This window comes from Anoplopoma fimbria, chromosome 13, assembly GCF_027596085.1.
Source record: "Anoplopoma fimbria isolate UVic2021 breed Golden Eagle Sablefish chromosome 13, Afim_UVic_2022, whole genome shotgun sequence".
In the NCBI taxonomy this organism is placed as follows: domain Eukaryota; kingdom Metazoa; phylum Chordata; class Actinopteri; order Perciformes; family Anoplopomatidae; genus Anoplopoma; species Anoplopoma fimbria.
The window spans coordinates 12,249,734-12,267,869 of record NC_072461.1 but is presented as its reverse complement, the minus strand read 5'-3'; the positions used below and the strand labels follow the sequence as shown (position 1 = coordinate 12,267,869).

The 18,136-nt window shown below is 41.0% G+C and overlaps 1 protein-coding gene across 5 annotated transcripts; it reads right to left on the bottom strand.

The window, feature by feature from the left end:
- Nucleotides 1-1,006: 1,006 nt before the first annotated feature.
- LOC129100871 (lysosomal membrane ascorbate-dependent ferrireductase CYB561A3) lies at nt 1,007-5,196 on the bottom strand. 5 transcript variants are annotated; one of them, XM_054610408.1, is made up of 7 exons: nt 5,128-5,196; nt 4,339-4,486; nt 3,714-3,918; nt 2,571-2,779; nt 2,281-2,435; nt 2,023-2,185; nt 1,007-1,927 (listed from the first exon to the last, which is right to left on the bottom strand). In XM_054610408.1, the coding sequence occupies exons 2-7, from the start codon at nt 4,477-4,479 to the stop codon at nt 1,901-1,903; spliced, it is 900 nt and encodes a 299-aa protein (XP_054466383.1). In that variant the 5' UTR covers nt 4,480-4,486; nt 5,128-5,196; the 3' UTR covers nt 1,007-1,900. The 5 variants fall into 5 exon arrangements, with proteins under 5 accessions (XP_054466383.1, XP_054466382.1, XP_054466384.1 ...); XM_054610407.1 differs by lacking the exon at nt 5,128-5,196 and adding an exon at nt 4,636-5,093; XM_054610409.1 differs by lacking the exon at nt 5,128-5,196 and having other exon boundaries at nt 1,009-1,927; nt 4,209-4,432.
- Nucleotides 5,197-18,136: the final 12,940 nt, after the last annotated feature.

Sequence of the window (18,136 nt, the reverse complement as noted above, 5' to 3'; positions counted from 1 at the left end):
GAATTTCAAATGATTTATTATATCAAAGTGCATTTATTACCTGATAGGTGTGAAAACCACTGTAAAGAAAGGAAAAGGTAAGCATTTTATCTGAAGCTGTTCATTTTACATGGGGGGGATGTGTATATACTGAAAAGTTGACTTCACATTAGTGTTATCGAAACTCGGAGAAAAATCTATATACCGAATAAAAGAGCGTGTCATAATTCTGTATTCATTTTGTTTAAACTTCACTGATATCATTAGTATTATACTATTGCTAGAATTAAATTCCAGTGGTGTCTGCGTAGGATTGTGTCCGACTCGTGTGATCCAAAAAGGGTAAATGTAATAATTTCCTAAATTCACAACATGTTTTTATCTAGCAAAACATTCTGCTTCACTCCATATTTGTTGGTTTTGGTCTTAAGAAAACAACATTTTCACTGCCACCAGTAAATAGGATTTTTTAACACTCACCACATACGAAGGGAGGTTAGCAAACTTTTCAAACCATGTACCAAACCAAATTTGCCATTACCACTTCTAACTGCAGATACCAACAATGTTACAAGGAGCCACTTTAAAAAAAGCTTTGCTGTTCCTCTGGCCCTGTAGCGATGGACCCCGGATTATTTTAGCTACCTGGTAACATCTTTTTATTTTGCTGGAGGTGGTGCGGCTCGGTGGCTCAACTGCCGTCTCCAACTCCTCTTCAGTATTAAAAGATGCGTATGACTCTGTCAAGGCAGCGTTGTCATTTTACACTCCACTGTCTTTTGGACGTTGTAACCATCTCAAAATCCCACTTATTCTGCTTAAATCAATAACTGAGGAGCCAGAATCTCAATGCATTTAGCTAAGTTACTAACATTGCTACTATTTCACGCTCCGTTAGACATAACATCCAACCAAATTGTATTACTATAATATTGAAACGATTAAGACCATTTTTTTTTTTTTTTTTTACATCCTGTACTGTAATGTGATTTTGTAATTAATGTTTTCTGTAATTCAATTTAATTGAATTACACTTTTGGGGGGGGTTTAAGTTAAGAACTTGGGCCAGTTGGAGTGCAATTACTACGTCTTTTAGCATGGCTCTTCTGTACCATTAGATAGAAACTCACTTATCACAAGTGGCACAGTTTGGGAATCACTGTGCCAATTGAAGTCCAATGATGCTATAGACTACACCTTTAACGGGGCGGAAAATCTTTGTTGTAAGATGAAGATGTAATAAAATATGAGGAGACTACAGATGAAAAATAGTCTCTTGCGCATTTACAGAAATGTTTTATTAATGTGAACTGTCCCTACCAAATAAACCAATAAAATAAAAATAAATAAAGCTTTGTTCAAAAACCTCAATTGAAGCCTTGAAATGGCATTTGTTACAGCCCTGATAAAGTGTCATTCTAATTCATGATGACTTCAGTATTGATCTTAAATAAGGGAGTGAACTGCTGAACACTATCAGCATTAAGGTAACTGATAAAGCAATGTTTCATCATAGATGTTAGTCAGGCATTTAACTCATATTATGAAACATCAGCTTTGAACAAATGTTACTTTTTATTTTTTGGTTTACATATTCTTCCCCTTAGGAAAACCTCAGTGGTAAAATAATCTAAAATGAAGGTTCTCTACACTGGCTAGCAAGATTATTAACAGTGCACGAGGAGAATATTTTGGAGAAGCAAACTTTATTTTACTCTTTGGAGAAAAAGCTATTTTATATATAATATTCAAATAAATATTTACACCCAAAACACACACAGATAATTCTCAGTGTTCAGATAACTGCTTGTACATTCAACTGAACTTGAACTTTTGGATTGTTGGAGGGAATTGTGATCTGTGATGGATAAACTGATTTTGCATTGACAGGTTTGCGGTGAGCATATCTTATAAATTCCCTTCATTCGTTTTCTTCTTGAAGCAATGGCTGTGGGAGAGAGTAGATAAGGATGATTATAAAATACTTGATTAAAATAAATCCTCTTATCTCTTTTATTGCATTTCTGCTGCTGATATTCTCACCGCGTAAGCCAGATCCTCAGGCCTGGGGTCGGGTCGCTGCCATTCACGGTTGGACAAAATCTTAAGGACAACCAAGCCGAAGGCTACGATCAAAACTCCTAAAACATTTGCAAACAAGGCCTCGGGAGGAAGGGCAGAATACGCCTCAGAGGCACTGCCTTTGCTGTGGAAAAAAATACATTCAAGAGGCCAATTTTATCATAATAGCTTTAAGGAAAATATTTATAAAAAAAGGGCACTCCGAAATATGGCACTCACAGAACAAAGAAGAGTTTCTCATTGATTCCGGAGATGCAGGCGGCGATGCTGAGCCACAGGATGGTGCCTCCCATCCACACGTGGACGGGTTTCAGGAGAACACGCAGTGACATGGGGGAGCAGGGCAGGAGGAAGCCAGCCATACCCGCCACCCACTGGATGGACGGATGCAAGGGACAGACATCCACACATACAGTGAACACAGACAAAGATCAAGGCAGAACAAAAACCATGCCCACCTTATTCCACTTGACTAATAAAGCGATTCATTTTTTGCATTTTAACTCTACCTGTATGGCAAAAAGAGCCGTAGCAGCGATTCCGATCCAGCTGTGCAAAGAGTAGAGGTTAGGGGTGTTGTTAGCATTGTGGAAGCCAAACACAGCACAAAGCCCCACAATGGACAGGATCAGGGCGAGGAGCATCAGTGCGGCATGCACCAGTTTCCAGGGGAGTTTATTCTGACCCCAGGTCAGGGGGACGCGGTACAACACAGCTCCTGTAGGGAGCGACAGAGAAGGTGCAGAATGTCATGTGTACATTGCAGTTTATGTCATCTGGGTTATAAAGGCATTTTGGTTCTCATGATTTTGGCCTCAAGACAAATCTTTTGAGTCCGTATTACAAACTGGAGGCATGGAGGTGAAAAGACATGGGCATTGTTGCATTATGGGAAATGTAGGATCTGGTGTTTTTAGGAGATTTACTCATACTAGGTACTGAAAGTTGATGTGTTGTTGTGAATGTTCCTCTGTGGCATGTATTATTAAACTTCTAAAGACCAAGCATTATTAGTATGAGTGTGAAAACAGTTGATATTTACTGCCATTCAGAATTTGAAACATGTAATATAGGCATTAAAACTTCTGACCTCTTAATATCGCATGAAGCAATGTCTGTAGGGTCATTTGTGGGTCTATGAAACAAAATTTTACTTATTTACTGACACTTACTAACTGCTGCCTTCATTTTTGACATATTTCAAAACCTTCCGTACCATTTTATGTACAGAGGGTCTGCCCTACATGTGCACTGTGCAGTAACTGATATATGTAAAAATTTGAAGTTTCTACCTTGTATCGACCGATTGTGTTCACATGAATCCAATTAGAATATACAATACCTTGGTGGAGATACATTGCAGTTCCTTGCTGAAAGGCGTCTTATTTCATTCAATCAAATTCTGCGTAACCTTAGAATAAAAAATTGATTTCAACCACTGAGGTGTGGCACTTAAAGATGAACGGTCCCTGTGGACGTCAGCCCACATCTATGCTACTGAAACGATGCATTTAATTATACGTTAGGTCTCTTTGAAACCTGCAGTGTGTAATTATCTTAATACAGGCTGACTGTCACAAGGAAGAACAAAAGTGAGAAACAGAAATGATACTGTTTCATCCAAATCTCCCCCCCCAAAAAAAGACACTCACCATTGCCGTACAGCACAACCAGGCCGGTCACCATCAGGACCGGGTGCCAGTTGAACTGCAGTATCGAACTGTCCCAGGAGAAACCCCCCCGCCACTGGACGTTCCACAAACACACACACACCACGCAGGCCAGGCTCAGGCCCAGGCACAGCAGGTAGCATATGTAGAAGCTCACGATGGACCGCATCCTGCAGAGATGTGTAGGCTGAACCAGTAAGAGGAACACTTGAACATTAATTAAATTCAATGAATACCAGAAATAAGAAACAATATAAAACCCTGTGAAAATGAACTTAAATTACTTTTAACAATCTCTACTTATCCATTGAAAACAAATACTATACTGCTATAGAAGTGGTTTAATCATTGTCAACAGTTCACTTCTTTCCTTCGACTGCCACTATTTATATATGCATCACATCAAACTCAACTATTGTATCATAAGCTGGACATTTCATTACCATAGGAAATATGCACCGGTGTTGGACTTCTTACCTGGTCCAGCGCTGCTCTAACACCGACAAAACTTCCTGATTCTGCAGCACGGAACTTAACTCCAAATCATATAGAAGTTATTGTCTTTTTATTTAGATCTGACCCTGGTTACTCTTTCACTGATACTCACAGAGGTATTTGCTCTCACTTCTTGTTTCTCTGGTTCAACTGAATTCTCACTTCCACATTCAGCTGTATTATTGAGGTGGCTGAGGGGGAAGCAGTCAGAGGCTGAGGACCAGCTGGGAGACCAGGGGCCAGCCTGCTGCATCTGCTGCCTATAAATAAGATGGAAAGTGGGAGTGGGCTCCATTATTCAGTTTGGGTGTAGAGTCATGAGACAAACAGAGATGAAGGGGTTCTTTTTTTTTAAGATTAAAGTGGAGTGAAAACTTTTTGCTGACTTTCCAAAAAGTGACAAACTTACCAAGTTAGTGTTACAAAACCACAGTGGGGAAAATGCAATTGCTTTCTGGCAAAGGGACAAATCTCATGACGCAACGAAACACTTGTTTAGCTTGACATTAGTACCATGTTCACGTATTCAGCGAACTATTTCAACTTTTGCAAATGATATTCTGTGAACTTTTCTGAAGTTAAAGCGAAGTAAACGGTGTCCTTTCTACAATAGTTTAACATGACGTTAATTCACGTTGCCGCCGCTTCGTCTCTTCACTCTCTTAGCAGGGCAATATTCAATTAGCATGTTTTTTTTAAACGCAGTCTGGTGTAAGTGACGTCGAAAGTCACGTAGCTAACGCTGCTGTTAGCTTACGCAAACAGTCACAGAATAAGTTGGTGGTTCAAGAAGCGTCCATTCTTGTACCTCGTTTACACACACTCCACATTTATAAAGACGACAGAGAATAGAAAGCTACGTATGCAGGTTAAAAAAATCATTTCAGGAAGAGATATTTACCTAACCCATTTCCTTATTGACAACGCAAGGCCTTGTGGGAAGTGTGGTTTTATCTGTCACCAGCCCAGCCGCAGCCCTCCACACTATCTAATCCTGATAATTCTACATTTGAACTGAATAATTCAAAGTGATGGTATATGTAGTGATTCATTGCCCTCTAGTTCCTCTGATGCTATTCTCTTCACCTCGGAACAATCACCCTCCATGATTAAATAAGATCATACAACTTTATTGATCGACAAGGAGAAATTATTTCATTGACACACTCAAATCAATAACACTCAGCAGGGAAAATGAAAATTGAGTTAAAGTACACACATGCTATATTAAAAAACAACAATGAAATAACTAAATAATAGAACAATAAAGGTTTAACATGTATACTCATTAAACTATTCTGAGTTAGTATGAATGACTACTACTGATGAGATTACTCAAATAACTGCTTTGCCTCGAAGGTTGTATGGGTTGTATGAGGGATTACAGTGACTGTATGAATCTAAAAGGGACCTCGCTGTAGGAGGAGGGTTATGGCTGCATGATGACCTGTAAAGATCTGTTGTCTTCCAGCTCCACCTGGAGGCAGTATTAGTCACTTTCTGACTTGTTTCTCGGTGTAGTAGTCAGTTTTAATGCATTTGAATACTCTTATATTCTGCTCTCAGTGGCTCCTAAAAAGAGTAAAGAGTAAAGAAGGGTACTTTGAAGTGTTTTTTGTCATCATTTTTTAAAAGGTTGTAAGGTCTTATAAGTAAGTAATATGACAGATAATAAAGTAATTGAAACAAATGTAGGCTTTCAATTAAGTTTTTATTTTCTATTTAATTATTTATTTTTTAATTTTTTATTATTGACTATGAAAATCTGCTATTTGTTTAACTGACTGTATTATATTTAATATTACTTATTCAAGTATTTTAATAGTAAATAATCATATTTTTCACTGTACATTTTTCTGACTTTAATTTGAATTAATTTAATTAATTTAAAAGAGTTGCACACTATGGCAAAAAAAAAAAACAGCCAATGAGACATGCACTGTAAGAATATGATGGGAACACCTCTCAGGTCTTTTCTGCACCAATGCTGATATCATTAATCACCAAGGCCAACTTACCGAATATTGCCACATGGTAATTCCTTCCCAGTTAATAAATAATGCACACACCATGCATATTCCCAGGTTTGTGCTGCAAGTACTTTTATTTATCAGATTTGCCCTGTTGTGAGTGCAGTAACTCTGTGTTGCAGCAGATGGTAGAATCTCTCCTTAATTTATGGTACTTCATTGTTCTTTCGGTAATAAAATTGTTTTTTCTACACTGTGTTCTTTCTATATATGTATATGTATTTACTGAAGTTTCTGTGATACATTTCTTTAATATATTTCTAATATGTTTATTCCAAATCTAGCCCCTGAGGTCTCCTCTTCAGGAACCAAGTCGGAGCCAGTTTTATTTTATTTGAATAATATCTGCTGTGTGTGTGTGTTTTTTTTATTATTCTGCAATCTAGATACTTAGCTTTTCTGATATTGAATTTTGTGGTGACTTTGCAAAACGTTTTTGAACTGTTTTTCTAATATGATATTCTAGTGTGAATACCAAATGCAACAGGGAGCCATGTGCTCCTCCCACCATATGTAAATGTTAATAAGGACACGCCTCCCCATGATTGAGCAAACCTTTGCCTTGTCCCCCATTAAGAAGATTGTCATGTTGTCCTTTACACTTGCATTTTTAACCACAGTTTGACTTTCAACCTCAAACACGTGAGCGAGTAGAATCATTCGATTGTTTGGCGGAAATCCATGCCGCAGTTCTCAGAAAGAGCCAAAACACTGGAGGGTAGGTTCTCCCAGTGTCCCCTCAGTGTGACCAGCCTCAGCAGCAGTGTCCTCAGGATGAGGACGGTTGAGTAGAGAGGGCAGAGTTGGCTTTGTGACACGATGGGACGGCTCCAGGCTTTTGTTAGAGGACATCTCAGTTCCTTCTTAGATTCTGGTACGCCGTGGACTTTGTCTCATACTCACTTGTTATCTGAAGCCAGAGATGCAGAACTTGAGTACAGGCTTGGTGTAAAGTCTACAGTCTCTAAAAAGCTTCTTAAACAACTCATATAAGTTTTAGAACTTACATAAAGCTATGATAGGTGATATTATAAAATTAGGCTAACAGTTTAAAACCATGCTAGTGGCTCTGTGAGTCACATGGATGTTACAATTTTTTTCTCACTAAACAAGTGGTTCAAAACCTAAACAATACACTCACCCTGTTCTCTGAAACATTAATTAAGGGGTAATGACCAATTTATTCTAAGTTAAAACTCATTTGTGCCTTAAAATCAACACATTTTCACTTCCAACTGGACTTGATCAGCGTCTCTATGCTTCAAATAGGACGCTCTAGGTTGCTCTCTAGCATCAGTTTTGGATGTGTGTTACATCTTTATTAGGTTAACGTGGTTAATTTCAGGAGGAGATCATGGTTTAGGTTCAAATAAGTCTATTTAATACGTAAAATAAATGTTTGTTACTTAACTTACGCACACGGCATTAGTTAAGTAACAAAACTATGGTGAAATAGGTTAACATTGATTTTTGGTTTTACAACAGTCAGAAACAGCCGTCTCCTGGGTGAAAGTCCTGTGTTTGTTTGACCCAACCGCCAACTCTACCTCCTCCTTTCACAGACTTTCCCATTTTTTTCACTACGTCAGTCACTTTGACAGTCTGATAATGACATTGATAGGTTAACACTAGGGTCCTTCAGCTCGTTGGTATCAGACGAGTTGGTAATGAGAATGGGTTGTCAAAATGAATACACACACAATTTATGTTAATGTTATTACAGTCTGTTTTTTTTAAATAATTGTCGGTACTGTTCTTACTGAAAAAAATCACATCACATCAGTTATGACCAGAAACAGATGTTGCAGCCGCCACCACATTGGACCATTGATCTTTGTGATCATTTTTTAGATGGTTTCAAAACAGTATACAAGCTGTGATTATCCCTCAATATGTTTTCCTCTGGTTTTATAGTCAAAACTATACGTAAAATATACTTTATTAACTGAAAAGTGAGTGGTAATATTTCGGATAACTGAGGCGTACAACGCCAAAAATGGGAAATAATTGGGTTGTTATACTGTGGAATAAGTAGAATGAACCGTTCTGTCCTGGAACCAAACTCATGACTCTAAACCGTGATGTCATACTGATCTACAGCGTGGAGACACTCTATCGGCGGCGAATAGAGGGCTGACTTTGCGAATAAGAAATTATGTCTTCTTATTGTAAAAAAAAAAGTCATCCTGAATCCTGTCACAGTGACCTTTTCTACATTTTACAAGTTATTCTCCACAGAGTAGTACATCAGTATCACAAATTCAGATTAAGGGACGGCGCAACTTTCCCCTCGTTTCCAGCAAAGGAGGCAGTAGCATAAATTTTACACTCTCTCTTGCAGCTTCATATTTTAGAGCTAAATTTCACGTCCATTGTCCTTTATGTCCTGTGAAGAAGCCCTGAAGGCCAAAAAAAAAGTCGGAATGAATCCCTTTTTATTCCCTTCTCAACACTTATTAATAGAGCTCTCAGTATAAAGACTTCCAAAGTTTTTTATCTCCTTCTTACTTGGCCTGAATGGAGTGATCATCATGGCCTTCATCAAAATCAGGCCCTATTCACTCAAAATTGCCCATAAGAAGTACCCAGCATCCTGCTGGAAGAGCACTCACACCCATGCGACGGGAATTGTGTTAGATAATCTTGGAGAAAAACCTAATTTATCATTCTTAAATGAACGTAGGCACAATGGTGATGGAAATGTGATTTCAAATTGAAGGGATGTGAGCTGAACAGTGCTTTATTAAAGGTATTGTGTTGAGGCAATGGGGAAAATAACCAGCGAGTGCTAGCTTCAAAGGACACTGCTAGTAATATCACTGCTGGATGTCGATTTGATCCCAAAGGGCTTTTTGGTCCACGATCACACGCACTAGAAGTTTTGGGTCTCTGCCTTCAGCTCCATGAAATCTTTGCCAGCTGTGGAGAGCCAATGGAGCCGTTATCACAGAATAGGAATGGACTCTGGAGTGGCAGCTGGGCTTCTTGGGGTCTTACCAATAATCACAGGAAACTGCGGTCAAACTGCGAAAATGGGGGAGAAACCATGCTAAAAGAGACAAAAGATGTAGTGTGTTTCAGTGAATGAGTGTCAGATTCCGGTTGAAGGATTGATAGATTTGATTTTAGAGTTGCATTAGTTGGTTGTTGGGCTGAAGTTGATGTGACAAACGTGTCAGCAAACAGTGGCTTATTTACACGTAAAGCCGACACCAATTAATTTGGACTCGGGTTTCTGGTCACCTGAAGACTTGAAGCCCAATATTCACTTTCCTTTTGGTTCTATTTTACTTTACATCAACTTGAGAGAATCATTGGGGCCAGCCTGCCCTCCATACAGGACTTGTACATCTCAAGAATCAGGAAACGGGCCAGAGCCATCTCTGCAGTCCCATCACACCCCGGACACAACCAGTTCCAACTCCTCCCCTCTGGTAGGCGCTACAGGGCACTGTACGCCAAAACTACCAGACACCAGAACAGCTTCTTTCCTCTGGCCGTCACTCTGATGAACAGTTAATAATTAATCTTCTGTATGGTACAAATCCATGTGCAATAACCCGGTAACTTTAAATTCAAATTGTTTACATATTTATTCAAGCAGCCTTGCACTCTGCATATTTGCACTTTTATCTATACTTCATTGTCGTTGTATTTTGTGTTTTTAGGTTCATATATATACTTTTGCATTTTTATTTTTCTGTGTACAAAATAGTTAATGTTTATCCTTTTTTTTTTCTTGGACATCCTTTGTTTTTGTGTATTAGTGAGCGTAAGTAGCCGGAGTCAAATTCCATGGATGCGTACACATACATGGCCAATAAAGCTGATTCTGATTCTGATTCTGATTCTTTCCTCAGGCTGTGACACTCCTTAATTTGTTCTCCACCGTCCACTTATAATTAAGTTTTGTTTATTTTGTTTATTTTTATTTTGAATACTTTAGTGTTTTTATTATTGAGCAAAATGGGTCAACAAATTGCCTTGCGTTGCACAACCCTGTAATACAATGACAATAATAATCTTGTGAAATTGTAAATATGTGTCTCTTAAGGCCTTTCCACACCGAGAGTGTTAGGATTAAATTACCCGAAACTGGGGAATACATTGCTGCGAGTCTTTGGCATCAAAACTATTCATACAGGTAGCAATATTAGTGACAAAGATGCACTTTTACAATAAAAACTTCTAAATAGATTTGCACCGGCAGAGGACCAACTACCAGGATCCTATTGAGTCAGAGCGTCATCAGTCTGTACAGCCTAAGCTACTGTTAGCTATTTTATTGAGTTTCCTTTTAGCCAAACGCTCTGAGTGAATGTGAGTTCCCTCAGATAAACACAGTGTATAATGGATCTGGTCCGCACTGCCTTTGTCAAGGTTGAAAGCAGTAATAAAGTTTGGAGTCTTGGTTTTGGACAACGGAGCCTCTGTGTTGTTGTACAATATAGTTTATGTATTGGATATGTCTGTTCCAAAAATCTACCTCCTGACAATAACAACAGTAAGAAAAGTATATTGACGCGCAAATTTATAAAAAGAAAGGCCTTTAAGCAGCCAAATGATCATTGGTTGCCTGCTAACGCTGTCTGTGTGCCTTTTGGTGCTGATCAGGTAGTGTATCAGTCGATTTTATAATTTTTTCTCTGAATGAACTGCCAGTTGTGCCTGAAAAGGACACTGATCATAGCGGTGAGACTAAATCAAAACAGTAGAGTTGCAGGCTGTAAAACCGACAAAATAATGTCCCTGCTGAATACAAGACCTCTCTTTGGGCCCCATGTCGTCACCTGACAGCTGGAAAACCACAATTAAGCCACTATGTCAAATTTGCTTCAAAGCCTGATGCTCTTTTGGGAGATTTAGTTAAAATAAACAAAAAGTCTAAGTTGCTTCGTCATTAGCAGCAACCCGCTACATCTACACATCCATCTGTAAACTGCATGGAGCAATCTGCTATAATCAATATTACATTTTAACAATGAAGCAATTTGGTTTGAGGCCAGTTTGTACACTTTAAATAAAATCTGGTATTGTTTGTATTATTTCAATATGGCACCTCATATTTCACAAAAAAAGAGTAAAAAAATACTTTTCCACACAGAGTTCCAAAAGCACAATTATGTATAATGAAAACTCACCCCTTTTATTGCAGTGATCCAGTAGCTTTAATTGAACAAAATGACATCTATGGAAACATGCCAGAGTCTAAGTATGACTCAGTCATCACCGTCCTGGTTTCCTGCTTCATCTACTCCTTTGTGTTTTCTCCTGGTTGCCAGCTCTGCTTTATTTTCTGGACGATTTTTTTTCTGAGAGATGACGGGTCAGCAGGTGCTTCATCCCTCTTAATGTTGCACCTGAGCTCTGCAGCCAACATGCACATCTTATTTCCATTTGTTGGGCTCTCTTTGTCTCTGAGAGTATATGACAGAGTGTGTGCGTGGTCTCTAGCAGAGGTCAGTGTTTTCTAACTGGGTTTTGGTTGCAAAGTGATCTTTCCAATGAGGGAAGCTGATAGAGAAACACTGATGTGTGTAGTACTGAAATCCTGAGGTTTCTATTCATTAAAAGGCTCCATTATGATTGTTGATGTGGAACAAGACAACTCTTTGATGGTGCCTTTTTATTATTGGTGATCTGACAAACAGTGTTTTGACAGGGAATTGGTTTGAGGCCAAGTGCTGAAAATGATAATTTCTTTCGGTAATCAGACACTATCTTAAAATACTGCATGCTAAGGTTCTGATGCTTCAGAGCACTTCAGCATCATTGAATCAAGACTCTTCCTATAGATGCTATTCTGACTGAAGTCATCTGTTTGACATGGGTATTGTGTTGCAGTAAATTGAGAGCTTCGTGACTTGATTGACAGGTTTTAAAGTGGATGGATTTCAAAACCAAACTTTTATTTTATAAAATGCAGTGATTAAACTTTTTGCCATGCCAAGGACATTGCACTAGGGTTGGGTATGTCAACTTTTTTATACAGCACCACCATCAGGTAGAAATTTTCAATCACAAACGTCATCCATTGGTTAATGGACTACCGTTTTGAAGCCTCAATTTCACCCTCGCCATCTTGGATTACGACACTAGCCATGTTGTTTTTTTCCAGCCGATGAACAAAAGTGACCATATTTGAATTATGGAGAAGTGACGTAGAGACGCCGGATACGGCTCCGCTAGCAGCAGCAACCTGTCAATCACAGTAAGCCCGCCCTAAAGTATTCCCTGCTTTATGGTCTATTTAACTCTAAATAGACCATACTTTACTAAATGAGCATCATGCTGTATTTAAAAAGACTTGAAACTAGAGATTGAGACCATAAACTCATGTTCACAATGTTTACTGAGGGAATAAATCAAGAGAGAAGTAGAGTTATTCTCTCATAGATTTCTTGCAACCAGAGGAGTCGCCCCCTGATGGCCAGTAGAGAGAATGCAAGTTTACATCACTACCGAGTGACTAACGACTCACATGACCAATGACTTAGGTGACAAAATGGGCCCTCATTCAGAAAGCAGGTGAAAACTCTGAGTTAGTTAACCCTAAAATGAGGGAAACTCTGGGTTTTCAGTAACTGAAAGAGAGGTAACTCAAACTCTGGGTCTGTTACCATGGTAACTGAATCTGTTAACCTAATCTGCTAACTGGCAGGTTTTCTTTGTCAAACTCTGTCTCCTCCCGCTTACAGACTGACTGACTGTTTCATTTAATTTCCTTATCCATTCTGTCCATTTCAAAGCACCTATAGCAGCATGTTCATTTGCTGAGGTATACTGTCTGAATATAAATCCTGGTGTGATACTAGTTTGTTACTCAGTGAGTTTTTTTCCTACAGGTTCACATATTGAAAAGAGTCAAGTCACCCTCAGTCTTTTTTATATGAGAATATAACTCTGTGCACTTAGGTGATGTCATCTGTCACTGATGGAACATAATTCCTATGATATTGGAAATTATACGGTAATATTTCTGAGTAGTGGTGCAGTGCAGTGGTTTGAAAGTGAGTTATTAAAAAGGTTGCGTATAGTGAACGTGTTTCACAGTACTACAGTGACAGTGTTTTACTTTACTACTTTTGCTGCAGCAGCTGAAATAAAGCCACTGTGTGCTGTTGAGTAAAGTTCCAAACAGACGTGTAAGATTTAAAATCTACTGTATTTTAACCTTTAAATCACCAAACACATACTTATCCCATTGTGAGCTTACAATCATCGTCTTTATATCTGATTAAAACTTTATTGTGTTAACTCATTGACACTTTTCCCCGCTCTGACTCAGGCTCTTGTTTAAAGATAAATGTGCGCAGTACTGCCTTTTGTTTACCTGTTGGGCTGCCATGGTGAATCGTGGAATCGGTGCTCCATTGATGAGCGCTTTTTGCTTCTTTTTTTTTAACTCAGAGTGAAAAAACCCTGAGTTGACTGAACAAACTCTGATCTGCTGTTTTGTAACTCAGAGTTTACCACCTCAGGGTTAATCGACTCAGAGTTCAGCGTTAGGCTCAGACTTTGTTAAACCCTTTTTCCTGAAACTGGGGACAAAAGTCTGTTGTTTACCTGCAGTCTTTATGAAGCACAAGCAGAAGGATGTTGGTTTTATTGTTGGACAAGGAATAACAGGAGCGATGTAGGCCTAGCTCCCTGGAACCTTTTTTGCTTAAATTCCATTTATTTTACTGCACAGCATCCACATATTATGAATCACATTTAATGGTTACAGAATAAGACAGTAACGTGTTAGGAATTAATGTTTTGCTATTTGGTTTTAATAGCAACTGTTTGGAATTTTAATTAAATGTTTGAAGAGTCTGCTTTCTTGCTGGTCTGATTGCTCACCTTTGATTTCAAAACCACTCAGTGAGAACAGAAAAAGAAGAGTCATGTGTTTTCCTTCACTCCATTTACATCCCCTACCATCCAGCAGTATTTGTACTCATGATAGGTTAAATATATGTACTAAATCGATTTTATTTTGTTAAATATTTGTTTTCTACTTGGAAAAAATGCTTTGAAACGACAGAGCTCTTTAACAGCGCAGGCCAATTTCAATTTTCAAAGTCAAACACATTTGTTTTTTCATGTCACAAAGTACAACGCGGCCCCTGAGCAGCCCGCTCTCAGATCTTTAATAGATACGTACCTTCAAATCACCTTTTTCCTGAGTGGCAATTTGTCTGGTACACTAGACGGCCGCAACAGAATGTGTAATAATGTTCTCCTCGTGAGCATTAGTTTGATGCATGAGAGTCAGACAGCTGATTTGTTACAGTCGAGGTATCATTTAGCTGAATGTTTTCTGCGACACGCTCCGGCTTCCGGCGTGCACCGCAGGGCCAGTATCTGAATTGACAGACGTGGTTATCCCATCAATATTCATAATGGTAATGTAAGGCAAAGCCATGGAGTAAATGAGCTGCTAACGCAGCGTGCTATTCAACCTGCTGAATGAGAGATGGAGGGAACGAGGCAGCAAACTGCAGAAATTATTGACAAATGAAGGGAAGTCTGAGCAGCTCGTGAGCTCCGACTAATGCGTGGGTGTAGAACTCGTGTTTGTCACATGAAATGGTGTTAAAGATCTAAAGAACACCTTAGGAATGAACTCAAACACAGCAGAGACACGTGGGTCCACCCATCAACCTTGACCAGGACGTGCAAATGTCCGCGAGCTCAGCAGGAGGCTACTCTGCTGAGTAACCGTGACAACGTGTAGCAGCTGCTATCAGGGCTAAAGGTGCCCAGTACTGAACAGAGGTTCTTTTTGCGTTTGCTCAGTGACGTGGTTCGGGATCAGGCCTGCTGTGCTCCGGCTGCTAAATGGCACACCACCGTGTCAAAATGGCCGACATTAGAGCAGAAATAAACATGTTTACAGCTAAAAAAAAAAAAGGTTTTGGTCTTGTCGTGGCAATTTTGGAAGAATACCAAATGCTCTTACAGTATTGTCCTACTTTTAATTCTCAGAGCATTGGTACACAGGACAATAGTTGGGGTGAAATGTACACCCTGATGGATAGCTGTCCTCTCTCTATACTCTGGCCTGGTGCTCCCCCTCTGGATGCTCACTTTAGTTACTATCTTGTATGTCTTCGTTCAAAAGACAAAGGGCTCATTTACCTTCTGATGACATACAGGTGGGCAAAGATGCCTTAGTTTGGGCAATCAGGCGGTTTGATTCCGGCTCCTCCAGTCCTTATCAATGTGTCCTTGGGCAACCCAAAATTGCTCACAAAGGCTGTGCCTAGGGCTGTGATTGTGGTGTGGGATCGTGCTGACGGGCAGGTGGCACCGTGCATGGTAGCCCTTGCTACAGTGTATGAATGGGTGCGAATGGTAAAAGGACTGGACTTGTATAATTATTTTCTAGTCTCTCGATCACTCAAAGCACTGTAACCCTCCATGTCATCACAGACTACATTCACTTCTGTGAGGACACCATTGTGCCAACAAAGAAGGTCCGCTGCTACCACAACAACAAGCCGTGGATCAGCAAAGAGTTGAAGGGCCTTCTCAACAGGAAGAAGAGGGCCTTCATGGCTAAGGACAGAGGGGAACTTCGGGCTGTTCAGAAGGAGCTGAAGAGAAAGCTGAGAGAGGCTAAGAACAGCTACAGGGAGAAGATTGAGGCTAAGATGGGACAGAACAACACTAAAGAGGTGTGGAATGGGATGAAAATGATGACAGGCTGCAGTCTGCCTTCATCTGGAGTACAGGGTGACCTAGCACTCGCATCGGAGCTCAACCTATTCTTCAATAGGTTCGACACTACCCCCACCCCGGTGTGCTCCGATAGTGAGGCTAGGTCTCCACCTAACACCTCTTCCCCCATTCACACCTCTGCTGGGGTCTCTGCTCCCCCTTCCATCTACACCTCTGCCACCTCCCCCTCTCTCAGCAGACTGTTAGGACCAGAGGATGCCCCCCTCACCCACTAGCCCTCTTCAGACCAACATCTCCACAGATGTGGACCAGGACAGCCCATCACTCCCCCCATCCCCCCTACAACTGTTCACCCACGGCCAGGAGCTCACAGCTCCCTTCAAACCCCTCACCACCCAGCCCCACCTTCACCACCATCCAGGTACAGCATCAGCTCTCCAGGCTTCAGATAAGCAAAGCCAGTGGACCTGATGACATCAGCCCTAGGTTGCTGAAAGTGTGTGCTGGACAGCTGGCAGCTCCTCTCAGGCACCTCTTCAATCTCTCCCTGAGGTTGAAGAAGGTGCCCACAATCTGGAAGACGTCCTGCATTGTCCCGGTGCCGAGAAGAGTCGTCCCAGCGGTCTTAATGACTACAGACCTGTGGCCCTGACATCACATGTCATGAAGACCCTGGAGAGACTGGTTCTACGGCACCTGAGACCCAGCTTACAGCTTTCCTGGACCCACTACAGTTCGCCTATCTGCCACACATCGGGGTGGAGGACTCCATCATCTACCTGACACACAAGGCCCTCTCCCACCTGGAGAAGCAGGGAAGCACTGTGAGAGTCATGTTCTTTGACTTCTCCAGTGCTTTCAACACCATCCAGCCCTCCCTACTGAGAGAGAAGCTGCTGGAGATGAACCTGCACCCCGACACCACTTCCTGGATCACAGACTACCTCACAGGCCGGCCACAGTACGTCAGGGTGGATGGCTGTGTCTCTGAGTCTGTGATCAGCAACACCGGCGCACCCCAAGGAACTGTACTGGCACCGTTCCTCTTCACTCTCTACACCTCGGACTTCCGCTTCAACTCTGGTTCCTGCCACCTCCAAAGGTTTCCGATGACTCCTCCATTGTTGGATGTATCACCAGGGACAACGAGGAGGAGTACAGAGGACTGATTGAGAGCTTCATCACATGGTGCAGCAACAACCACCTGAAGCTCAACATCAGCAAGACCAAGGAGCTTGTGGTGGACTACCAGAGGAACAGAAGCCCCCTGTCCCTGTTTTCATTCAGGGAGGGGAAGTGGAGAGGGTTGAGTCCTACAAGTACCTTGGGGTGCAGATAAACAATAAACTGGACTGGACACACAACACTGATGCCCTCTACAGGAAAGGACAGAGCAGGCTGTTCTTCCTGAGGAGGCTGAGGTCCTTCAATGTGTGCAATAAACTGCTCAAGGCATTCTACCAGTCTGTGGTAGCCAGCGCCCTCTTCTTTGCTGTGGTGTGCTGGGGTGGTGGCATCAGGACTGGAGATGCCAACAAGCTCAACAAGCTGGTGAGGAAAGCCAGCTCTGTGGTGGGTCTGGAGCTGGACAGTCTGGAGTCAGTGGGTGAGAGGAGGATGAAGGCCAAACTCGGAGCCATCCTGGACAATCCCTCTCACCCTCTCCATGAGGAACTGTGGCAGCTGGGCAGCTCTTTCAGCCATCGGCTGATTCTGCCAAAGAGCAGGACGGAGCGCTTCAGACGCTCATTTGTGCCCACTGCCATCAGACTGTACAACAACAGCGGAGACCACAGTCTGTCATCATGCTGACCAGGTGCCGCCCCCCATGTGGATATACTGTACATTTTTATTCCTGTTCTATCTTTATTTTGTTGTATAGTATGTGTATTTATTGTCTGTGTCTGTGTAGTTGTATAGTATGTGTATTTATTGTCTGTGTCTGTGTAGTTGAGCTGCTGCAACACTTGAGTTGAAGTGTACCTATGATGAAAATTACAGGCGTCTCATCTTTTTAAGTGGGAGAACTTGCACAATTGGTGGCTGACTAAATACTTTTTTGCCCCACTGTACTTGCAAATTTCCCCGCTGCGGGACTAATAAAGGATTATCTTATCTTATCTTATCTTATACTTGACTCTATCATGGCAGACATTTGAGGTGTCATAGCAGGACAACCACAGGCTGATTAATAACAATAATCTCTTTCAC